Genomic DNA, 26,004 nt, shown 5'->3' on the forward strand with positions numbered 1-26,004 from the left:
TCTTAATGACCCTCGTGCAGTAGATAGTCTTAATGACCCTCGTGTAGTAGATAGTCTTAATGACCCTCGTGTAGTAGATAGTCTTAATGACCCTCGTGTAGTAGATAGTCTTAATGACCCTCGTGTAGTAGATAGTCTTAATGACCCTCGTGTAGTAGATAGTCTTAATGACCCTCGTGTAGTAGATAGTCTTAATGACCCTCGTGTAGTAGACAGTCTTAATAACCCTCGTATTGTAGATAGTGTTAATGACCCTCGTGTAGTAGATAGTCTTAATGACCCTCATGTAGTAGATAGTCTTAATGACCCTCGTGTAGTAGTCTTAATGACCCTCGTGTAGTAGATAGTCTCAATGACCCTCGTGTAGTAGATAGTCTTAATGACCCTCGTGTAGTAGATAGTCTTAATGACCCTCGTGTAGTAGATAGTCTTAATGACCCTCGTGTAGTAGATAGTCTTAATGACCCTCGTATTGTAGATAGTGTTAATGACCCTCGTGTAGTAGATAGTCTTAATGACCCTCGTGTAGTAGATAGTCTTAATGACCCTCGTGTAGTAGATAGTCTTAATGACCCTCATGTAGTAGATAGTCTTAATGACCCTCGTGTAGTAGATAGTCTTAATGACCCTCGTGTAGTAGATAGTCTTAATGACCCTCGTGTAGTAGATAGTCTTAATGACCCTCGTGTAGTAGATAGTCTTAATGACCCTCGTGTAGTAGATAGTCTTAATGACCCTCGTGTAGTAGATAGTCTTAATGACCCTCGTGTAGTAGATAGTCTTAATGACCCTCGTGTAGTAGATAGTCTTAATGACCCTCGTGTAGTAGATAGTCTTTTTAGTATGATAATAAGATGTTATCTTCATTGTAGAATAATAAGAAAATATTATAACCTTTATATTATAATAATAAGGTAAAAGAACCCCAATGGAAATAAGTCACTCTGTCTGACTTTTTTGGGTTAACCCAGGTTATCCCAGGTTATCCCAGGTTCTCTACACATATGCTGCTATGTATGATAATTCTATGTAACTGTATTTGTGTATACCTGAATAAACTTACTTACTTACTGACGCACATATCTATCACAGTTTGTTTGATCTGTTACCTACTGGAGATGTTTGTCCAGTTTTCTCTTGAAGACTTCTACACATGTTCCAGCAGTGCTTCTGGTATCTTCTGGTAAGATGTTGAATTATCTGGAACCACTAACGTTGTGACCAGGCCAGCAGTAACAGCCTGGTTGATCAGGCCCTGATCCACCATGAGGCCTGATCACAGACGTGGCCGCTGGGGGCGTTGACCCCCGGAACTCTCTTCAAGTATCTCCAGGACAGAGTGCTTCCTTATTGTGACCACTGTAGCCCTGCTATTCACTGGGTTTATTTTGCACTTGCTCCTATATCACTAACTATATTGTGTTGTTATGGCAGTGTGTAGATGTGAGACAAGGCCCTCAAGTACTTTCCAGGTATATATTATCATGTGCTTCTCTTCCGCTCCAGTGAGTACAGATTTAAGACTTTAAGGCAGTCCTAGTAAATTAAATACTTGATTGGTTGTGTGTGGGCCGGTAAGAGACTCTGTAGGTGTTCCAGCTGTGATACCTCCCATGCCCTGGATGGTGTCGTGGGCCAGTAAGAGACTCTGTAGGTGTTCCAGCTGTGATACCTCCCATGCCCTGGATGGTGTCGTGGGCCGGTAAGAGACTCTGTAGGTGTTGCAGCTGTGATACCTCCCATGCCCTGGATGGTGTCGTGGGCCAGTAAGAGACTCTGTAGCTGTTGCAGCTGTGATACCTCCCATGCCCTGGATGGTGTCGTGGGCTAGTAAGAGACTCTGTAGCTGTTGCAGCTGTGATACCTCCCATGCCCTGGATGGTGTCGTGGGCCAGTAAGAGACTCTGTAGGTGTTCCAGCTGTGATACCTCCCATGCCCTGGATGGTGTCGTGGGCCAGTAAGAGACTCTGTAGGTGTTCCAGCTGTGATACCTCCCATGCCCTGGATGGTGTCGTGGGCCAGTAAGAGACTCTGTAGGTGTTCCAGCTGTGATACCTCCCATGCCCTGGATGGTGTCGTGGGCCAGTAAGAGACTCTGTAGCTGTTGCAGCTGTGATACCTCCCATGCCCTGGATGGTGTCGTGGGCCAGTAAGAGACTCTGTAGGTGTTCCAGCTGTGATACCTCCCATGCCCTGGATGGTGTCGTGGGCCAGTAAGAGACTCTGTAGCTGTTGCAGCTGTGATACCTCCCATGCCCTGGATGGTGTCGTGGGCCAGTAAGAGACTCTGTAGCTGTTGCAGCTGTGATACCTCCCATGCCCTGGATGGTGTCGTGGGCCAGTAAGAGACTCTGTAGCTGTTGCAGCTGTGATACCTCCCATGCCCTGGATGGTGTCGTGGGCCAGTAAGAGACTCTGTAGCTGTTGCAGCTGTGATACCTCCCATGCCCTGGATGGTGTCGTGGGCCAGTAAGAGACTCTGTAGCTGTTGCAGCTGTGATACCTCCCATGCCCTGGATGGTGTCGTGGGCCAGTAAGAGACTCTGTAGCTGTTGCAGCTGTGATACCTCCCATGCCCTGGATGGTGTCGTGGGCCAGTAAGAGACTCTGTAGCTGTTGCAGCTGTGATACCTCCCATGCCCTGGATGGTGTCGTGGGCCAGTAAGAGACTCTGTAGCTGTTGCAGCTGTGATACCTCCCATGCCCTGGATGGTGTCGTGGGCCAGTAAGAGACTCTGTAGCTGTTGCAGCTGTGATACCTCCCATGCCCTGGATGGTGTCGTGGGCCAGTAAGAGACTCTGTAGCTGTTGCAGCTGTGATACCTCCCATGCCCTGGATGGTGTCGTGGGCCAGTAAGAGACTCTGTAGCTGTTCCAGCTGTGATACCTCCCGTGCCCTGGATGGTGTCGTCAACACTGAACAATATTCCAAACGAGAGAGAACAAGCCATTTGAAACGTGTCACTTTTAGTACTGTTTTTTTCTTTGAAGTTTGTCATTATCCATGCCATCGTCTTCCTGGCTGCCGTGACCTTGCTCATATGATAATTACTCTCAAAACTTTAATGTGTTTCTTTCGATCTGTTTAATGATTCTCTTAAGTTTTGTACACAGTGTCCTTTTTGAGTTCATTCTTTCCATTCCTAATAACTGGAGCTTATCATCATTTATAGTAATGTTGTTCTCCTCTGACCACTGAGAAAACCTGGTTATATCTTCCTGCAATTTCTCAGTGTTTTACACGGAAGTAATTTTTCATGCTTATTTTACTGTCATCTGCAAATTATAACACAAAAATATGATGGGTATTTTTGTTTGTATGCTACGAGGATAAGGAAGATCACAGGTGCCAGCACACTGCCTTGGAGAACTCAACTTTTTACCTCGCTGGTGCTGGATTTTGCTTTATTTACTACTGTTATTTGTGCTAAAAACCTGAAAATCCATCTGCCGATCGTCCCCGTAATGCCTATGGCCCTCATTTTGGTTTACTTTCAACGTCTCCGTAATTCTTCCATAATGATTCAGCCGCTGTGACAAGCATGATCGCCCAGGTCACCCTATTCAGCAACTTAGCTTCTACTAGGTCACCAACTGGACAACACCCGGGCCGGGTTAATATCGGCGAACCACACTGAATCGATGTTGGTGACTGGTTCCCCCCTCAGCAGGAGCACTTTGAAATGAGGGGGAACTAATTACCCAGTCGTGACGTTACTTTCCCCACCACTCACCAACAACAATACAAGCCAACCACTTTCTTCCTGTTTAATCTCTCCTGTATTTACTTGCCTAAGGGCAAGGTCAAGCAGTATTTCTTCTGTGCGCCATCTTTAATTAAATCCCTTAGTCCTAAGGTCCTCTAGTGCGCATTATCGTCCAGTTTCGGTGACCTGTGTCACCTCATACACCTGTGTCACCTCATACACCTGTGTCACCTCATACACCTGTGTCACCTCATACACCTGTGTTACCTCATACACCTGTGTTACCTCATACACCTGTGTCACCTCACACACCTGTGTCACCTCATACACCTGTGTCACCTCATACACCTGTGTCACCTCATACACCTGTGTCACCTCATACACCTGTGTCACCTCATACACCTGTGTTACCTCATACACCTGTGACACCTCATACACCTGTGTCACCTCACACACCTGTGTCACCTCATACACCTGTGTCACCTCATACACCTGTGTCACCTCATACACCTGTGTCACCTCATATACCTGTGTCACCTCAAACACTCTCAACTACTCTTCTCCGACCTTCAGTCAACCTTATATTAAATAACCTTAAGTGAACGAACTGCTTCAGAAACTGTAGTTCATTTTGTCTCTTGTGATCCCTGACTGGATATTCAGTCAGTATCCTCATTCTTGTATGATCATTCTCCCTCTGTTGTGATCCCTGGCTGGTTATTCAGTCAGTATCCTCAGTCTTGTATGATCATTCTCCCTCTGTTGTGATCCCTGACTGGTTGTTCAGTCAGTATCCTCAGTCTTGTATGATCATTCTCCCTCTGTTGTGATCCCTGACTGGTTATTCAGTCAGTATCCTCAGTCTTGTATGATCATTCTCCCTCTGTTGTGATCCCTGACTGGTTGTTCAGTCAGTATCCTCAGTCTTGTATGATCATTCTCCCTCTGTTGTGATCCCTGACTGGTTATTCAGTCAGTATCCTCAGTCTTGTATGATCATTCTCCCTCTGTTATCCTACATTCCATATTATATATATATATATATATATATATATATATATATATATATATATATATATATATATATATATATATATATATATATATTGTTCTCTACAAACCACAGTAATTTTTTTCTTGAGCACAATTTTTGTATAAGTTCCCTTGACTACAGTGTTCTGTTAATTTTGTTCTTCTGTAATTCATTCCCAGTCATCTTGCATTTATTTCCTTTATTGAGTTTACCTGGAGTTTACCTGGAGAGGGTTTCGGGAGGCAGTGCCCCCGCGGCCCGGTCTGGGACCAGGCCTAATGGTGGATCAGGGTCTGATCAACCTGGCTGTTACTGCTCATTAATACTGTGCAGTCTACCTTATATTGTTCACTATTTTACCAATATTTTCCAACCATTTCAAGTGTTATTTTAATTATTAATATATTTCTTTTTCCCACAGTCAGCTCAATTTCTGTTTCTCATTCTGTGTCAATATTTTTCTGTGTAGAGCTTTATCTTGTAGACTGTGTCTTGAGTGCAAGTTTATCTGTGTATTGTGAGTGACTAGGTGTTATCTGTGTATTGTGAGTGACTAGGTGTTATCTGTGTATTGTGAGTGACTGGGTGTTATCTGTGTATTGTGAGTGACTAGGTGTTATCTGTGTATTGTGAGTGACTGGGTGTTATCTGTGTATTGTGAGTGACTTGGTGTTATCTGTGTATTGTGAGTGACTAGGTGTTATCTGTGTATTGTGAGTGACTGGGTGTTATCTGTGTATTGTGAGTGACTGGGTGTTATCTGTGTATTGTGAGTGACTAGGTGTTATCTGTGTATTGTGAGTGACTTGGTGTTATCTGTGTATTGTGAGTGACTGGGTGTTATCTGTGTATTGTGAGTGACTAGGTGTTATCTGTGTATTGTGAGTGACTGGGTGTTATCTGTGTATTGTGAGTGACTAGGTGTTATCTGTGTATTGTGAGTGACTAGGTGTTATCAGTGTATTGTGAGTGACTGAGTGTTATCTGTGTATTGTGAGTGACTAGGTGTTATCTGTGTATTGTGAGTGACTAGGTGTTATCTGTGTATTGTGAGTGACTAGGTGTTATCTGTGTATTGTGAGTGACTAGGTGTTATCTGTGTATTGTGAGTGACTGAGTGTTATCTGTGTATTGTGAGTGACTAGGTGTTATCTGTGTATTGTGAGTGACTGGGTGTTATCTGTGTATTGTGAGTGACTAGGTGTTATCTGTGTATTGTGAGTGACTAGGTGTTATCTGTGTATTGTGAGTGACAAGATAAGATAAGATAAGATTTCGTTCGGATTTTTAACCCCGGAGGGTTAGCCACCCAGGATAACCCAAGAAAGTCAGTGCGTCATCGAGGACTGTCTAACTTATTTCCATTGGGGTCCTTAATCTTGTCCCCCAGGATGCGACCCACACCAGTCGACTAACACCTAGGTACCTATTTGCTGCTAGGTGAACAGGACAACAGGTGTAAGGAAACGTGTCGGAATTTTTCCACCCGCCGGGAATCGAACCCGGGCCCTCCGTGTGTGAAGCGGGAGCTTTAGCAACCAGGCCACCGGGCCACTGAGTGTTATCTGTGTATTGTGAGTGACTAGGTGTTATCTGTGTATTGTGAGTGACTAGGTGTTATCTGTGTATTGTGAGTGACTAGGTGTTATCTGTGTATTGTGAGTGACTGGGTGTTATCTGTGTATTGTGAGTGACTGAGTGTTATCTGTGTATTGTGAGTGACTAGGTGTTATCTGTGTATTGTGAGTGACTAGGTGTTATCTGTGTATTGTGAGTGACTAGGTGTTACCTGAGTATTGTGAGTGACTAGGTGTTATCTGTGTATTGTGAGTGACTGGGTGTTATCTGTATATTGTGAGTGACTAGGTGTATCTGTGTATTGTGAGTGACTAGGTGTTATCTGTGTATTGTGAGTGACTAGGTGTTATCTGTGCATTATGAGTGACTGGGTGTTACCTGAGTATTGTGAGTGACTAGGTGTTATCTGTGTATTGTGAGTGACTAGGTGTTATCTGTGTATTGTGAGTGACTGGGTGTTATCTGTGTATTGTGAGTGACTGGGTGTTATCTGTATATTGTGAGTGACTAGGTGTTATCTGTGTATTGTGAGTGATTGAGTGTTATCTGTGTATTGTGAGTGACTGAGTGTTATCTGTGTATTGTGAGTGACTAGGTGTTATCTGTGTATTGTGAGTGACTAGGTGTTATCTGTGTATTGTGAGTGACTGGGTGTTATCTGTGTATTGTGAGTGACTGAGTGTTATCTGTGTATTGTGAGTGACTAGGTGTTATCTGTGTATTGTGAGTGACTAGGTGTTATCTGTGTATTGTGAGTGACTAGGTGTTATCTGTGTATTGTGAGTGACTGGGTGTTATCTGTATATTGTGAGTGACTAGGTGTATCTGTGTATTGTGAGTGACTAGGTGTTATCTGTGTATTGTGAGTGACTAGGTGTTACCTGTGCATTATGAGTGACTGGGTGTTACCTGAGTATTGTGAGTGACTAGGTGTTATCTGTGTATTGTGAGTGACTAGGTGTTACCTGAGTATTGTGAGTGACTAGGTGTTATCTGTGTATTGTGAGTGACTAGGTGTTATCTGTGTATTGTGAGTGATTGAGTGTTGTCTGTGTATTGTGAGTGATTGAGTGTTATCTGTATATTGTGAGTGACTAGGTGTTATCTGTGTATTGTGAGTGATTGAGTGTTATCTGTGTATTGTGAGTGACTAGGTGTTATCTGTGTATTGTGAGTGACTAGGTGTTATCTGTGTATTGTGAGTGATTGAGTGTTATCTGTGTATTGTGAGTGACTAGGTGTTATCTGTGTATTGTGAGTGACTAGGTGTTATCTGTGTATTGTGAGTGATTGAGTGTTATCTGTGTATTGTGAGTCACTGGGTGTTATCTGTGTATTGTGAGTGATTGAGTGTTATCTGTGTATTGTGAGTGACTAGGTGTTATCTGTGCATTATGAGTGACTGGGTGTTACCTGAGTATTGTGAGTGACTAGGTGTTACCTGAGTATTGTGAGTGACTGGGTGTTATCTGTATATTGTGAGTGACTAGGTGTTATCTGTGTATTGTGAGTGACTGGGTGCTATCTGTGTATTGTGAGTGACTTTTAGTTACATGATAACCTACAGCTGGAGCTTTTCATCATTTGACCGACGCCTTCTGCTGGCTTACCGGTCCATCCCTTCAAAAATTATAATCAATTAGTGAGTGTAATTTAGTTGTATAATATGTTCAACAAGAATATTATCTCTTATAACACTTCTCAAAATCACTAAATTGCTAAAGAAACCATAAATTTTATGCTTCCTCATAAATAATTAACTTTTTGATAAAATTCACTTGAGATATTATTAATTACTGATGTACAAATGTAGCGAATTCCTGTTTAAAAACTTAATAAAAAAATATCTGAGTTTTCTGGGTTATCCCTGATTTTTTACACATATGTTGCTGTTTTTGATAGTATATGTAACTTATCTAGCTGGACTCTAGCGCACTCAGGTCACACACTGAGGTCCGGGGTTCGAACCTCCTCCGATACGGCTGGGAAACATTAGGGACGTGTTTCCGTAAGACATCTGCTGTCACTGTCCCTGTTCACCCATCAGTTTCAAATTGGTACCTGGGTGTTAGTGGACTGGTGTGGGTCGCATCCTGGGTGTTAGTGGACTGGTGTGGGTCGCATCCTGGGTGTTAGTGGACTGGTGTGGGTCGCATCCTGGGACACTGACCTAATTTGCCCGGAATTCTCTGCATTTTATTATTATTCAAGATTCGCCGGTATTCTCCCGGCCCGGGCCTTTTCCAAGTGGCGGCCCGACCTTGGCTCCCTGTCTAGGGAGTGTCTGAGACCTAAGTCTCCCATGGGAGGAGGTAAAAGTACCCCCTCATCTTTGGGACCAACTGTCCCCAGGCCTAACCACATTCCCCACCCTCACGGGGCTCGTAGGGAGAAGCTAGGCCTCTCTGGCCTGCCATCCCCGCCCCAAGGGGGCTAATGGGAATGGCAGTCTTGTGAGCTGCAAGCTCTGGCTCTGGCACCTACCCTACCCTAGAAGGGCTGGGCATGGTGGCGATCACCTTGTACATGTACATGTGTACCTTTTACATGTACTTGTAGTAAATAACGACATTATTATTATTATTATTATTATTATTATTATTATTATTATTATTATTATTATTATTATTATTATTATTATTACAGATGTCCCTCTTAACATAATGATAAACGGATCACCTATCACAAAGCTAACAGAGGGAAAATTCTTAGGAATCCACCTTGATAATAGACTCAAATTTTATACACATATACAACAAATTTCTAAGAAAATTTCCAAGACTGTAGGCATACTATCGAAGATACGGTACTATGCTCCACAGTCAGCCCTCCTGGCCCTATATCACTCTCTTATTTACCCCTATCTCACCTATGGAATTTGTGCATGGGGCTCAACAACAAGTAACCATCTCAGACCACTAATTACCCAACAAAAGGCTGCAGTTAGAATGATAACAAATTCTCACTATAGGCAGCACACTCCACCAATATTCAATACACTAAACCTCCTCACCATACAAAACATCCATACTTACTACTGCACCTATTACATACATAGAACACTCAACTCTGATATTAACCCTCCCCTCAAACATCTCCTTGCCAACCTCAACAGAACACATGACCATAACACAAGGCACAGATCACTCTTTGATGTTCCTCGTGTCCATCTCACACTATGTAAAAACTCAATGCACATAAAAGGCCCTAAAATCTGGAATTCATTACCTGTAAATATAAAAGAAACACTACCTGTTTATAAATTCAAGTCTCTTCTCAAAGATCACTTACTCACCCAAAACCAAATAAATACTGAATAACTGAACCTTATAAATTGTATATCTTAAATGTTTCTCACAATTATATCACATAAATGTTAAACCTATAACCCAATCTAACTTTATTATTTTTTGAATACACTACCTAACAGAATACTCCATTCTACTGAATGTACAACAATGCATACAACCATATGACCTGTCTTTGTAATACTCACTTGTGCTTTATAGTAACCTGTTTACATTAATGTTTTATCACTGATTTCATCATTGCTTAGTTAATCTTAAGTTAATTTTAAGCCAGCCCGTAATGCTATGCATAGTATAAGTGGCTTTGGCATACTGCTCTTACCTGTATTTGTTGTACCTCTGTATGTGTGCTCAAATTTTTAAATAAATAAATAAATAAATAAATAAATAAATTATTATTATTTAGTGCAGTGTGCTGGTATTTGCATCAGTTTACCCTCTAGTGTAGTCCATCTCAAAGAAAATAATTATTACTTTCTAATTAGAGAAAACAAATTTATTACCGGTAACTATTATTAATATAATGCAGAATCTCTTCTATTTAAAATTTGCTTAAAAGGCAACAAGAAAGATATTACGCCTACCTTAAATTCTTTCTTTGTCTTGTTTGTTGATACAGAAGGACAGAATACAGATGTGAGTCGTCTGTCTGATCAGGTGACGTCTCTCATTCTTTGAATAACCAGTGGTCGAAATATTTTAATCAATCTGGAGTAATATATTTATTTATTACAAGTACATGTACAAGGTATACAGACCATAGCTGACATCAATAACATACTACTAAATAGAAAGTCGCTTGTTATGCTGAACATTTCCCTCAAATTAGGTCAGTTTTGTCCCAGGATGCGACCCACACAAGTCCACTAACACCCAGGATGCGACCCACACAAGTCCACTAACACCCTGGCACCCATTTTTCTGCTGGGTGAACATAGACAACTGGTGTAAGGAAAAACTCCCTATGTTTCTACCCCCGCCGGGAATCGAACCCGGACACTCACCATGTGAAGCGAGAGCTTTAGCCATCAGGTCAATGAGCTCCGTGGGTCCACGCCCCCGCGGCCTGGTCCTCGGCCAGGCCTGTACTATTGTCTCGCTCGTAATCCTGGCAGGGAAATTATCATACCGGTTCGCGGGGGCGTTGACAACTGAAACCTTCTCCAGGTAATACCTTAAATTCGTTGTTTGTTGCTAGTTAACAAAGACGTGATTAGACCTTGAATTGCAACAACTGAAGTAGATGGGTAGTTTCTTTGTTATATCTCTTAAAGCCGTTCATGTGTATTATCAACTGATGTCATTCATACGTATGATCAGCAAATGCCATTCATACATATGATCAGTGTGGAAATTATTTAATTTCCGAAGCTATAGCGCCTAATAAGTATTTAATGTGCTGATTTGGGTCAAAATGTATTTGAAAATGGAATAGAGCCAACAGTTCCCTCTGCAACTGCACGGATGTGCAGAAGAGGAGGTCGGCTCAGGGCATCAGGAGGCGGGAGTGTTTTGAATGGAGTGAGGAGGCTGTGAAAACATGGGACCAGGAAATTGGCGTTCACGGCGGCCTAAGGATTAATATAGGCCTCACTTCATAATAGAAAGTGTCGTAACTGTTCCTGGTGAAGAGTGAGGGAACTTTATTTATGGGACCACCGTAATAGAGTGGTAAAATGAGTGAATAATGGAAGGACCGGTGGTGACTGGCACATCGCCATGGACTGTGTCCTGGGGAAAATTGCCCGTGGTTTAATCATCACTCATCGGTCTCAGATCCTAATGGAGTGGCCTCCAGTGTGTATAATAATTATGAGACATTAAATCGTCTTGCGAATGGTAATGTAATCAGTGATAATAACATTAAGTTAAGACAATGCGGGAAGTGAAATAAGTCGCCCTGCTCCGAGTGAACACGTTTTCCTCGTGGTTCCCGTCCCGAGGATAGTGAAGTTTTTATGGAGTCATGACTTCTAAACCGGGACAAACCAATGGATACCTCGTCCTGCTGGAATAAGAACTGTGTCGGTGTAGTAGGACATCAAAATGAGATGGTGAATGGAGGAAATAAGGAACACCAATCACCCACAGTTAAGTAACCCTTCTAGTTATAGCAGACTGATACTGGCCATTTAGGTATATTGTAATTGGATAGGTTATGGGTGATCCAGCTACATCAAGTGACCACCAGAGAATATCTGGTAAGTGATGGGATTATGTACAAATGTTTTCTTTGATGGATATATCCATGTGTAACCTACCCCCCTCCTTCATTCAGTTAAACTAATATAATCTATACAGTCCACAATTAATTAGTAGCGCCGTACTTGGGGGTGCTGTCCAATTTATACTGGTCTCGGATAGATATGGATAAGATTGTGAGGGTTGAGGGGGCCACCTGCAGTGACCAGAGGTGGTTAAGTTTTCTCACATGTCTACACGGGGTGACTACCTGGAGACCTGGAGTTTACCTGGAGAGAGTTCCGGGGGTCAACGCCCCCGCGGCCCGGTCTGAGACCAGGCCTCCTGGTGGATCAGAGCCTGATCAACCAGGCTGTTGCTGCTGGCTGCACGCAAACCAACATACGAGCCACAGCCCGGCTGATCCGGAACTGACTTTAGGTGCTTGTCCAGTGCCAGCTTGAAGACTGCCAGGGGTCTGTTGGTAATCCCCCTTATGTGTGCTGGGAGGCAGTTGAACAGTCTCGGGCCCCTGACACTTATTGTATGGTCTCTTAACGTGCTAGTGACACCCCTGCTTTTCATTGGGGGGATGGTGCATCGTCTGCCAAGTCTTTTGCTTTCGTAGTGGGTGATTTTCGTGTGCAAGTTCGGTACTAGTCCCTCTAGGATTTTCCAGGTGTATATAATCATGTATCTCTCCCTCCTGCGTTCCAGGGAATACAGGTTTAGGAACCTCAAGCGCTCCCAATAATTGAGGTGTTTTATCTCCGTTATGCGCGCCGTGAAAGTTCTCTGTACATTTTCTAGGTCGGCAATTTCACCTGCCTTGAAAGGTGCTGTTAGTGTGCAGCAATATTCCAGCCTAGATAGAACAAGTGACCTGAAGAGTGTCATCATGGGCTTGGCCTCCCTAGTTTTGAAGGTTCTCATTATCCATCCTGTCATTTTTCTAGCAGATGCGATTGATACAATGTTATGGTTGTCTCCCAATGAGATTACTCGTATGCATGTAATGTTGAGGTACGTACAGGTAATCACCCTAGAAAATTTTCCATAATCAGCTTATGCCATTCATATGAATGATCAGTATGGAAAATTTATAAGGGGTTACCTGAATGAATCTCAACATTACATTCATACAAGTAATCTCATTGGAAGACGACAACCATATATTGATTACAGTAGTTACCCTGTGTAGACATGTGAGAAAACTTAGCCACCCCTGGTCACCGCAGGTGGCTCCTCCGACCTCACAACCTTACCCATGTCTGTCCGAGACAAGTATGAAGTGGATAGCACCCACAAGTACGACACTACTAATTAATTGTGGACTGCATAAATTATTGGTTTGACTGTAGGAAAGGAGGCGGGGGGAGGGGGGGTATGTTACACACATATATATACATCAATGGAAAACACTTGTATATAATACCACCACTTACTAGAATTTCTCCAGTGGTCATTTGATGTAGTTGGATCACCCACAACCTATCAAATCATCGACTCCATACCCAGCCCTTCTAGAGCAGGGTAGGTGCCTGAGCCCAAGCTTGTAGCTCACAAGCCTGTCATTGCCATTAGCCCCCTTGGGGTGGGGATGGCAGACCAGAGAGGCCTAGCTTGTGGCTAGGCCTGGGGACAGTTGGTCCCAAAGATGAGGAGGTACTTGTGCCTCCTCCCATGGGAGACTTAGGTCTCAGATACTCCCTAACGAGGGAGCCAAGGCCGGGCCACCACTTGGAAAAGGCCCGGGCAGGGAGAATACCGACGAATCTTTAATAATAATAATAACCTATCAAATTACAACATTCCTAACTGGCCAGTATCAGTTTGCTAAAACTAGAAAGGTTACTTAACTGTGGGTGATTGTTTCCTCCATCCACCATCTCATTTCGATCTCATGCTACGCCGATACGGTTCTTATTCCAGCAAGACGAGATATCCATTGGTTTGTCCTGGTTTAGAAGTCATGACTCCATAAAAACTTCACTATCCTCGGGACAGAAACCACGAGGTACACGTGTGCTCACTCACTCTGGGAATGGCAGCTTATATCACTTCAACGATTCCTTAACTTAGTGTTATTATCACTGATTACTTCACAGCCCACCATACGGTTTAACATCTCATAACTAGTATACACGTTAGAGGTCGCTCTATTAAGATTTGTGACCGATGAGTGATGATTAAATCATGGGTATTTTCCCCTGAACACACTCAATGGCATCTACCATTATTCATTAATTTTGCCACTTTATTACAGCGGTCCCATATATCACGTTCCCTCACTCTTTGCCAGGAACAGTTATGACACTTCCTATTATGAAGTGAGGCCTATATTAATCCTTAGGCCGCCATGAACGCCAATTTCCTGGTCCCATGCTTTCCCAGCCTCTTAACTCCATTCAACAACACTCATGCCTCCTGATGCCCCATCTCGACCTCCCCCCCTGCCCATCAGCGCAGGCGCAGAGGGGACCTCTTGGTTCTCTTCCATTTTCAAATACATTCTTTGACCCATATCAACACATTAAACACCTATTAGGCACTATAACTTCGGAAAATTAAATATTTTCCACAATCAACTTATGCCATCCATACATATGATCAGCTAATGCCACTTGTACGTATTATCAGCTAATGTCATTCATACATATGATCAGCTAATGTCATTTATATGTATGATCAGCTAATGCCATTCATATGTATGATAAGTTAATGCTATTCATACATATGATCAGTTAATGTCATTCTGTAGACAGCCTGTACTGTCTGCACAGACAGCCTATGCTGTTTGCCAGCTGAGTTCATATTTCACGCCATGCTGGTGCTGCCACCTATAGGCTTACCACTTCAGTATGCCCACCCCTGCACTCGCGTACTCACTCAGCGGCCTAGAAGCAGTCAACAAGCCTACTCCCTCTCTCTCTCGTGGGCATGGCCCTCCCGGGCCATGGGCACAAACACACAAGCCTGTGTACCCACTACGGCTTTTCAAATAAAGTAAGAAGCCTTCGAAGACGTTTATAATTGAACCCCGCTATCAGCTTACCAACAAAATATTGTTTCACAATGGTGGAAAGCAGTGGTCGCAGCAGTTGTGTTTGCCCAGAGAGAGGAAGGAAGAGGTATGAAGTCATCTTCACTTCATCACCCTACACAAGAAACATCCGTCTCTCAACGAGTTATGCTGTTTCTCAAGTCACGTGTTCAGCGTCTCTTGTATGTTCTGCTGTTGTTGTTCAGCTCAGCACAGCTATTTCAGCAAGTCAGAGGTGAATTTTGTAGTGATTTCTGCGTCCAGACCAACATACACACACAGACACACAAGAGGGGAAGGTTGAGTTGCACTGCTGAGATTTGAGGAGATAGAAGGAATGGACATAAGTGAAGCTAGGGACTACTTAGTACAAACACTGAGGGGTGACCAGGTGATGATTGAAGTGATGTACAACCAACCACCGAATAACAGGTGGCCAAGAGTATAACGAGAGCACTAGAGCAATGGTGGACACTCTAGCTGAGGTGGGCAGAAGGACCCACATGGGTAGGGCAAAGTTACTATTTGTTGGTGATTGCAATGACCCATACCCTGTGGCCTGGTGGCTAAAGCTCTCGCTTCATACAGTGAGAGTCTGGGTTCGATTCCCAGCGAGGGTAGAAACACTGGGCGTGTTTCTTTACATCGGTTGTCTATGTTCCCCATCAGTAAAATGGGTACCTGGGAGTTAGTCGACTGGTGTAGGACACGTCCTGGGACAAAACTGACATATTTTGCCCAAAATGCTCTGCATAACAAACGGCTTTCTATGTAGTAGTATGTCATTGATGTCAGCTAGGCCTGTATACCTTGTACATGTACTTGCAGTAAATAAATATTATATTATTATTATTACTCACAAGGAGATTGCCTGGGTAAACCTGGAGCCACATGGAGTACCAGAAACATGGAGAGCTAACATTATGAAGGTGGAACTGGAAACCTCATGCATCAACATGTTAAGGACACTATCAGAGAGAAAGGAGATGATGAACCAACAAGGCTGGACCTCATATTCACCTTGAGTAGTTCTGACATTGTGGACATCACAAATGAAAGGTCCCTCAGTGCTAGTGATCACGTGATGCTTAGCTATGAATACATTGTAGAGTTAAAAGTGGAGAGTGAATGAGAGAAGCCAAAGAACAAAATAAGGGAATAAACAGGCATGAGGAATTTTCTGCATAAGATACAGTGGGAAAGATAACTGGTGGGAAAAAAATGATGGAATACGTGACCACAAAATGCAAGGAGGCAGAACAGAAACAATGGGAAGATCAGGGCGAGCCAATGGGTCACGCAAAGGTGTCGAGAGGCCAGAACTAAAGAAAGGAAAATGTATGGAAGACAAAGAACCCAAGAAAATAAGAAGATTAACTGAAGAGCCAGAAATTAATAGGCATGGTAATGAAAAACGCCCAGAGGCAATACAAGAATGACATAGCATCAAAAACCAAGTTTCACCCAAGTCCATTGTACAGCCACATCAGTATGAAAACAACAGTCAAGGACCAAGTAATCAGGCTGAGGAAGGAAGGAGATTAAATCACAAGAAACTACCAAGAAGTATGTGAGGAACTCAATGCAAGATTTTAGTAAGTATTTTCAGTCGAGACAGAAAGAACTCGAGCAGACTGGGATGGAAGGGTGCACCAACAAGTGCTGGACATATTACACACAACCGAGACGGAGGTGAAAAGGCTGCTATGTGAGCTTGATACCTCAAAGGTGGTGGGACTGGAAAACATCTCTACGTGGGTTCTGAGAGAGGGAGCAGAACCACTGTGTCAATCACTGACAAAAATCTTCAACACACCTATTGAAACAGGGCAACTACCTTAGATATGTAAGTGAGCAAATGTAGTCCCAGTCTTCATGAAAGGAGATAGACAGGTGGCATCAATATATAGACCAGTGTCACTGACATGTATAGTATGCAAAGTTATGGTGAATCTTATTAGGAGAGTGGTGGAGCACCTAGAAAGGAAAGAGCTTTTACACGATAACCAGCACTGTTTCAGGGAGGGGAAATCCCGTGATTTACGACAAGATGACAGAAGTGAGGCAGGGGATAGAGAGAGGTAGGTACACTGCATGTTCTTGGACTGTAAGAAGGCATTCGATACAGGACCATACAAGAGACTGGTTGAAAAGCTAGAAGAGCAGGAAGGAATAACCAGGCTGTTACTGCTGGTCGCACATAGTAGCTGCAATAACTGTGAGAAAACCTGACAGGAAGGAAACAATGAGAAATGGTACGTGATGATGTGTCAGAGAGGGCGCCTGTGAGAAGGGTCAGTCCTGGGGTCAGTGCTGTTTCTGATTTACCTGAATGGCATGAAGGAAGGAATATATTCACAGGTGTCTTTGTTTCCAGACGATATGGAACTGATGAGGATAATTAAAATAGATATCTGAATTAAAGATATCTGGACAGGCTGGGAGCCTGGTCCATCAACTGGCTCCTGGAGTTCAACCCCACCAAGTGCAAAGTCATGAAGATTGGGGAAGGTCAAAAAAGACCGCAGACAGAATACAGGCTAGGGAGTCAAAGACTGCAAACCTCGCTCAAGGAAAGGATCTTGGGGGTGAGTGTAATACCGAGCACATCTCCTGAGGTGCACATCATCCAAATAACTGCTGCAGCATATGGGCGCCTGGAAAACCTCAGAACAGCATTTTATCACCTCAGTAAGGAATAGTACAGGACACTGTACACTGCGTACGTCAGTTAAGGGAAATCAACGTGACGACACTGGAAAACCGGAGGGATCGGGGAACATGATAACGACATACAAAATACTTTAAGGAATTAAGAAGGTGGACAGGGACACAATGTTTCTGAGATGAGACACAGCAACAAGGGATCACAACAGGAAATTGAAAACTCAGATGAGTCACAGGGATGTTAGGAAGTATTTATTCAGTCATAGAGTTGCCAGGCAGTGAAACAATCTGGAGAGTGATATAGTTGATGTAGGATCCATACACAGCTTGAAGAAGATGTACGACAATGCTCATGGAGCAGGGAGAGAGTGAACTTAGTAGTAACCAGCGAAGAGGCGGGACCAGAAGCTAGAACTCAACCCCTGAAATCACAAACAGGTGAGATGGTTTAGAAAAACACGTAAACAAACACTAGGACACATTTATTAAAAAGGTTCAAGTCTTGGGACCAACATGTAATTATTTATTACCAAGGTTTATACCAAGTAGATGAGTGCACATCGTGTGTTCAACTTCATCCACCGCAAGTGTTACAATATCATGAGGCGGTCGTAGATCCTGCCGCACTGTTTTTGTAGCCATGGTCAACAAAGATTACTCGGCATACGACTCTTTCACAGTTGTCATGACAATCCGTTCTTGTCTTCTGACAAGACGTTGTGGTGCTGACGACCCCAGATTCCTCGACTTTCTCCAAACTGCCAACCAACTTCACATAGCTCGATCGCTAGCGCACTCAATCCCGGGGTTCGATCCTCTGTACGGGTGGAAAACATTAGGACATTTCTCCTTAACACACCTGCTGTCCCTGTTCACCCATCAGTAAAATTAGTACCTGGGACAAAACTGACCTAATTTGCGAGAAATGCTCAGCATAACAAGCGACTTTCTATATAGTAATATGTCACTGATGTCAGCTATGGTCTGTATACCTTGTACATGTGATTATAACTCTGGCCCCCTCCTCTTGATTTCATCAACCTACTCTACCCCTCAACCCTCCTACCACCTCTCAGTCGTCAACTCCTAAACAGAGCCCAATCCTCTTCATCCTTCTCAAGCCAATCCGAGTGAATCAGACACTGTGTCCAATCCTTTCTCACATAACGGCCTGAATAATTTCCACTATCATATACTCTACCAACGAGCTCACATCACTATAATAATGATAATAATAATAATAATAATAATAATAATAATAATAATAATAATAATAATAATAATAATAATAATAATAATAATAATAATAATAATAATAATAATAATATATTTAGTACATGTACATGTACAAAGTATACAGACCATAACTGACGTCAGTGACATACTACTACATACAAAGCCTGGTGGCTAAAGCTCCCGCTTCACACACGGAGGGCCCGGGTTCGATTCCCGGCGGGTGGAAACATTTCGACACGTTTCCTTACACCTGTTGTCCTGTTCACCTAGCAGCAAATAGGTACCTGGGTGTTGGTCGACTGGTGTGGGTCGCATCCTGGGGGACAAGATTAAGGACCACAATGGAAATAAGTTAGACAGTCCTCGATGACGCACTGACTTTCTTGGGTTATCCTGGGTGGCTAACCCTCCGGGGTTAAAAATCCGAACGAAATCTTATCTTAAAGCCCCTTGTTATGCAGAGCATATCGGGCAAATTAGGTCAGTGTCCCAGGATGCGACCCACACCAGTCCACTAACACCCAGGTACCCATTTTACTGATGGGTGAACATGGACAACCGTGTGACGAAACATGTCCAATGTTTCTACCCTCGCCGGGAATCGAATCCAGACCCTCGCCGTGTGAAGCGAAAGCATTAGCCAGCAGGCCACGGGGCACCGTAACAAGGGAAGGGGCCAGCAAGGAGGAGACACGTCACATATTTCCTGCCCCTACCAATACCACACAATACATGGCCCTTAACATACATCAAATACCTCCATATTAAAGACAATGGAATCTTTTAAAACAGTGAGATTATGGATAACCAGCCTATTTTCTATTGCATTAATTTTCTTAAAACAAATCAAAGTAACTTGCTTAATTTTCCCATCGGGGCCTCTGACTGTCTGGGTTAATACACTGAGAAAATATATGGAACTACAAGAATCGAAAATCGATTAGATAATACATGACTGAGTCGTGTTATAATAATGTTAGATAAATTTTCTATGGTTCTTTTGGTACTAAATTATTAATTTATACATTAATATAAATTAAAATGTATATCTTTAAACATATAAGAATTTTTTTTCGAAAGGACTTAATTTTAAATGAGTGCTTCCTAATTGACCAGTTTTACCTATTCGGCACGACACAAACACACACACACACACATACACACACACACACACACACACACACACACACACACACACACACACACACACATACACACACACACACACACACACACACACCCTGTACACCGTGTACGTTAGGCCCATATTGGAGTATGCGGCACCAGTTTGGAACCCACACCTAGCCAAGCACGTAAAGAAACTAGAGAAAGTGCAAAGGTTTGCCACAAGACTAGTCCCAGAGTTAAAAGGTATGTCCTACGAGGAGAGGTTAAGGGAAATCAACCTGACGACACGGGAGGACAGGAGAGATAGGAATAAAGTTGGTAGAATTACCGACAATATGTAAAGTAAAAGGACACAAGTGCAACTAATGTGACATTTATTGTGGCAACGTTTCGCTCTCCAGGAGCTTTATCAAGCCATTACAAACAATACATGGACACAGAGGGTATATAAAGGTTCAGAGTGAGGTGCCAATCACGTCAGGAATAGGCAGTGCTCCACACAAACTAGCCGGAGTTCATGCCAAACATCTTTCCTGCCTTCTGGGGACCATCAGCCCCGCTCATCTTAAACACTCAGGCGACCTTCTCAACCGCATCCGAAACCTCTCCATCCGTAACAAGAAACTAAGCAGTTTGGATGTGACTTCCCTCTTCACAAAAGTACCTACCAAAAAAGCCATCGAGGTTCTACGACGTAAAGTCAATCAGGACCTTAATCTTCCTCTACCTCCCGGAGATTTTGTTGACTTGATTGAACTCTGTGTTAATTTCAACTGTTTTTCTTTCAATAACAAGCTCTACAAACAAACCTACGGCATGGGAATGGGATCCCCAATAGTGCCGTCCTAGCCAACTTATACATGGAACACCTAGAGTCCGAACACTTCGCCAACATCATCCCTTCAAGCGTCACTTGGTTACGTTACGTGGACGATGTCCTCGTAATAACTCCCAAACGTTTTGATGTACGGGATCTTCAGGCAAGGCTCAACGAAGTTGAACCGGCGATCCAGTTTACACTAGAAGAAGAGTTCAATGACAAGCTACCTTTCCTCGACGTCCTCATTCACAAAGTAGACAACAACCTAAGATTTCAAGTTTATCGGAAACCCACCAATAAAAATGATCTCACACACTTCTATTCCAGTCAAGATACCAAGACCAAAAGAGGCATCATCATCGGGTTTTTCCTAAGAGCATACCGAGTTTGTAGTCCTGAGTTTCTTGACAAGGAATGTACATACATTCACCAAACATTCACTGAGTTACATTTTCCTTCTTTTTTCATCAAAGACTGCAAGAAAAGAGCTCTTCAGATCATTAATTCCCCATGCATCAACACCACTCCCAACAAAGTTATAATTCTTCCCAACAGCCAGGTTGCACTGAACGTCTCTAAAGTACTTTCACAAGCTAACACCAGAGTCGCCATCGCTTCTAGCACTTCAATAAAGGATCTAACCAGGACAAAATCCAAGCACCACGAACCAGTCAATGCAGGAGTTTACACTATACCCTGTGGAGGCTGTGACAAGATTTACGTAGGTGAAACAGCAAGAAACCTCGACACCCGCCTCAATGAACACATTTACGCATGTAGGAACGATAACTTGAACAACGCCTGTGTACAACACCGAAATTCCACCAATCATCTCATGAAATTCAGAGACGCCCAATTAGTGATCAAAGAAACTAATTTTCGCAGACACAAGTGCCTCGAATCAGCATTGATCGCTGTTTCGAATACAATTAAACAAAACAACGGCAGCTTCACCATCTCCGAAGTCTTAGCAAGAATCCTCCTGAAAACAGTAAACCCTCCCATCACATAGTCTCTCCTGTTATACTACACAAAGCACATTACAGAGAGTGAACACTGATACAAGCTGCCTCTTTCCAGTCTATATTTGTCCAACCTATTTTTATGTTACCCAAGTAATAGCTTTTATATCCTTTTACTCATGTACAAATTAATTGCTCTACCATATTGTATTACTTTTGTCACTACCACTACTACTACTACTACTACTACCACTAGTGAACATCGAAACGTTACCTCACTAGCATTGCACCTCACTCTGAGCCTTTATATACCCTCTGTGTCCATGTATTGTTTGTAATGGCTTGATAAAGCTCCTGGAGAGCGAAACGTTGCCACAATAAATGTCACATTATTGCACTTGTGTCCTTTTACTTTACAGGAGAGATAGGGGGGACATAATAACGACATACAAAATACTGAGAGGAATTGACAAGGTGGACAAAGACAGGATGTTCCAGAGATGGGACACAGCAACAAATGGACACAGTTGGAAGCTAAAGACACAGATGAATCACAGGGATGTTAGGAAGTATTTCTTCAGCCACAGAGTAGTCAGTAAGTGGAATAGTTTGGGAAGCGATGTAGTGGAGGCAGGATCCATACATAGCTTTAAGCAGAGGTATGATAAAGCTCACGGTTCAGGGAGAGTGACCTAGTAGCGATCAGTGAAGAGGCGGGACCAGGAGCTTGGACTCGACCCCCGCAACCTCAACTAGGTGAGTACACACACACACACACACACACACACACACACACACACACACACACACACACTCACACACACAGAGTACTCAGGGTCGAGTCGTAGCTCTTGGCTCAAGGGCCCGATCATACCTGCTCCTGAAACTGTGTATGATTGTTGCCTCAGCCACCAGTTATCCTGGGACTGAACAAGCACGTGTCCTGCACGTGTCCTGCACGTGTCCTGCACGTGTCCTGACGCACCACATGTTAGTGGATTTATTTTGCACCTGAAAATATTTGTATTCTGTATTTCGTAACGTTCCTCCTCCCCCCTCCACCTACTCTATTGCCTCCCCCCTCCACCTACTGTATTGCCTCCCCCCTCCACCTACTCTATTGCCTCCCCCCTCCACCTACTGTATTGCCTCCCCCCTCCACCTACTGTATTGCCTCCCCCCTCCACCTACTCTATTGCCTCCCCCCTCCACCTACTGTATTGCCTCCCCCCTCCACCTACTGTATTGCCTCCCCCCTCCACCTACTGTATTGCCTCCCCCTCCACCTACTGTATTGCCTCCCCCTCCACCTACTGTATTGCCTCCCCCCTCCACCTACTGTATTGCCTCTCCCCTCCACATACTGTATTGCCTCCCCCCTCCACCTACTGTATTGGCTCCCCCCTCCACCTACTGTATTGCCTCCCCCCTCCACCTACTGTATTGCCTCCCCCCTCCACCTACTGTATTGCCTCCCCCCTCCACCTACTGTATTGCCGCCCCCCTCCACCTACTCTATTGCCTCCCCCCTCCACCTACTCTATTGCCTCCCCCCTCCACCTACTGTATTGCCTCCCCCCTCCACCTACTCTATTGCCTCCCCACTCCACCTACTGTATTGCCTCCCCCCTCCACCTACTGTATTGCCTCCCCCCTCCACCTACTGTATTGCCTCCCCCTCAACCTACTGTATTGCCTCCCCCTCCACCTACTGTATTGCCTCCCCCCTCCACCTACTGTATTGCCTCCCCCCTCCACCTACTCTATTGCCTCCCCCCTCCACCTACTGTATTGCCACCCCCCCCACCTACTGTATTGCCTCGCCCCCTCCACCTACTGTATTGCCTCCCCCCTCCACCTACTGCATTGCCTCCCCCCTCCACCTACTCTATTGCCTCCCCCCTCCACCTACTGTATTGCCTCCCCACTCCACCTACTGTATTGCCTCCCCCCTCCACCAACTGTATTGCCTCCCCCTCCACCTACTCTATTGCCTCCCCCCTCCACCTACTGTATTGCCTCCCCCCTCCACCTACTCTATTGCCTCCCCCCTCCACCTACTTTATTGCCTCCCCTCCACCTACTGTATTGCCTCCCCCTCCACCTACTGTATTGCCTCCCCCCTTCACCTACTCTATTGCCTCCCCTCTCCACCTACTGTATTGCCTCCCCCCTCCACCTCCTCTATTGCCTCCCCCCTCCACCTACTGTATTGCCTCCCCCCTCCACCTACTGTATTGCCTCCCCCCTCCACCTACTCTATTGCCACCCCCCACCACCTTCTGTATTGCCTCCCCCCTCCACCTACTGTATTGCCTCCCCCCTCCACCTACTGTATTGCCTCCCCCCTCCACCTGCTCTATTGCCTCCCCCCTCCACCTACTCTATTGCCGCCCCCCTCCACCTACTGTATTGCCTCCCCCCTCCACCTACTGTATTGCCTCCCCCCTCCACCTACTGTATTGCCTCCCCCCTCCACCTGCTCTATTGCCTCCCCCCTCCACCTACTCTATTGCCTCCCCCCTCCACCTACTCTATTGCCTCCCCCCTCCACCTACTGTATTGCCTCCCCTCCACCTACTGTATTGCCTCCACCTCCACCTACTGTATTGCCTCCCCCCTTCACCTACTCTATTGCCTCCCCTCTCCACCTACTGTATTGCCTCCCCCCTCCACCTACTGTATTGCCTCCCCCCTCCACCTTCTGTATTGCCTCCCCCCTCCACCTACTCTATTGCCTCCCCCCTCCACCTACTCTATTGCCTCCCCCCTCCACCTACTCTATTGCCTCCCCCTCCACCTACTGTATTGCCTCCCCACTCCACCTACTGTATTGCCTCCCCCCTCCACCTACTGTATTGCCTCCCCCTCCACCTACTCTATTGCCTCCCCCCTCCACCTACTGTATTGCCTCCCCCCGCCACCTACTCTATTGCCTCCCCCCTCCACCTACTGTATTGCCTCCCCTCCACCTACTGTATTGCCTCCCCCTCCACCTACTGTATTGCCTCCCCCCTTCACCTACTCTATTGCCTCCCCTCTCCACCTACTGTATTGCCTCCCCCCTCCACCTACTGTATTGCCTCCCCCCTCCACCTACTGTATTGCCTCCCCCCTCCACCTACTGTATTGCCTCCCCCCTCCACCTACTCTATTGCCTCCCCCCTCCACCTACTGTATTGCCTCCCCCCTCCACCTACTGTATTGCCTCCCCCCTCCACCTACTGTATTGCCTCCCCCCTCCACCTGCTCTATTGCCTCCCCCCTCCACCTACTCTATTGCCTCCCCCCTCCACCTACTCTATTGCCTCCCTCATCCACCGGCTCTATTGCCTCCCCCCTCCACCTACTCTATTGCCTCCCCCTCCACCTACTCTATTGCCTCCCCCCTCCACCTACTCTATTGCCTCCCCCCTCCACCTACTCTATTGCCTCCCCCCTCCACCTACTGTATTGCCTCCCCCCTCCACCTGCTCTATTGCCTCCCCACTCCACCTACTCTATTGCCTCCCCCCTCCACCTACTCTATTGCCTCCCCCCTCCACCTGCTCTATTGCTTCCCCCATCCACCTACTCTATTGCCTCCCCCCTCCACCTACTGTATTGCCTCCCCCTCCACCTACTCTATTGCCTCCCCCCTCCACCTACTCTATTGCCTCCCCCCTCCACCTACTCTATTGCCTCCCCCCTCTACCTACTCTATTGCCTCCCCCCTCCACCTACTGTATTGCCTCCCCCCTCCACCTACTCTATTGCCTCCCCCCTCCACCTACTCTATTGCCTCCCCCCTCCACCTACTGTATTGCCTCCCCCCTCCACCTACTCTATTGCCTCCCCCCTCCACCTACTGTATTGCCTCCCCTCCACCTACTGTATTGCCTCCCCCCTCCACCTACTGTATTGCCCCCCTCCACCTACTCTATTGCCTCCCCTCTCCACCTACTGTATTGCCTCCCCCCTCCACCTACTGTATTGCCTCCCCCCTCCACCTACTGTATTGCCTCCCCCCTCCACCTACTGTATTGCCTCCCCCCTCCACCTACTGTATTGCCTCCCCCCTCCACCTACTGTAGTGCCTCCCCCCTCCACCTACTGTATTGCCTCCCCCCTCCACCTACTCTATTGCCTCCCCCCTCCACCTGCTCTATTGCCTCCCCCCCTCCACCTACTCTATTGCCTCCCCCCTCCACCTACTCTATTGCCTCCCCCCTCCACCTGCTGTATTGCCTCCCCCCTCCACCTACTGTATTGCCTCCCCCCTCCACCTACTGTATTGCCTCCCCCCTCCACCTGCTCTATTGCCTCCCCCCTCCACCTACTCTATTGCCTCCCCCCTCCAC

The 26,004-nt window shown here is 45.2% G+C and overlaps 1 protein-coding gene across 1 annotated transcript in view; it reads right to left on the reverse strand.

Moving 5' to 3' along the window:
- Positions 1–3,873: 3,873 nt before the first annotated feature.
- The window catches only part of LOC128700100 (uncharacterized), a 119,455-nt gene continuing 97,324 nt past the window's right edge, over positions 3,874–26,004 (reverse strand). Inside the window, exon 7 of the mRNA XM_070100829.1 lies at positions 3,874–4,218. Coding sequence (XP_069956930.1) covers positions 3,874–4,218 — 345 coding nt within the window. The remainder of the gene's footprint in view (positions 4,219–26,004) is intronic.

This window comes from Cherax quadricarinatus, chromosome 74, assembly GCF_038502225.1.
Source record: "Cherax quadricarinatus isolate ZL_2023a chromosome 74, ASM3850222v1, whole genome shotgun sequence".
Classification (NCBI taxonomy): Eukaryota; Metazoa; Arthropoda; class Malacostraca; order Decapoda; family Parastacidae; genus Cherax; species Cherax quadricarinatus.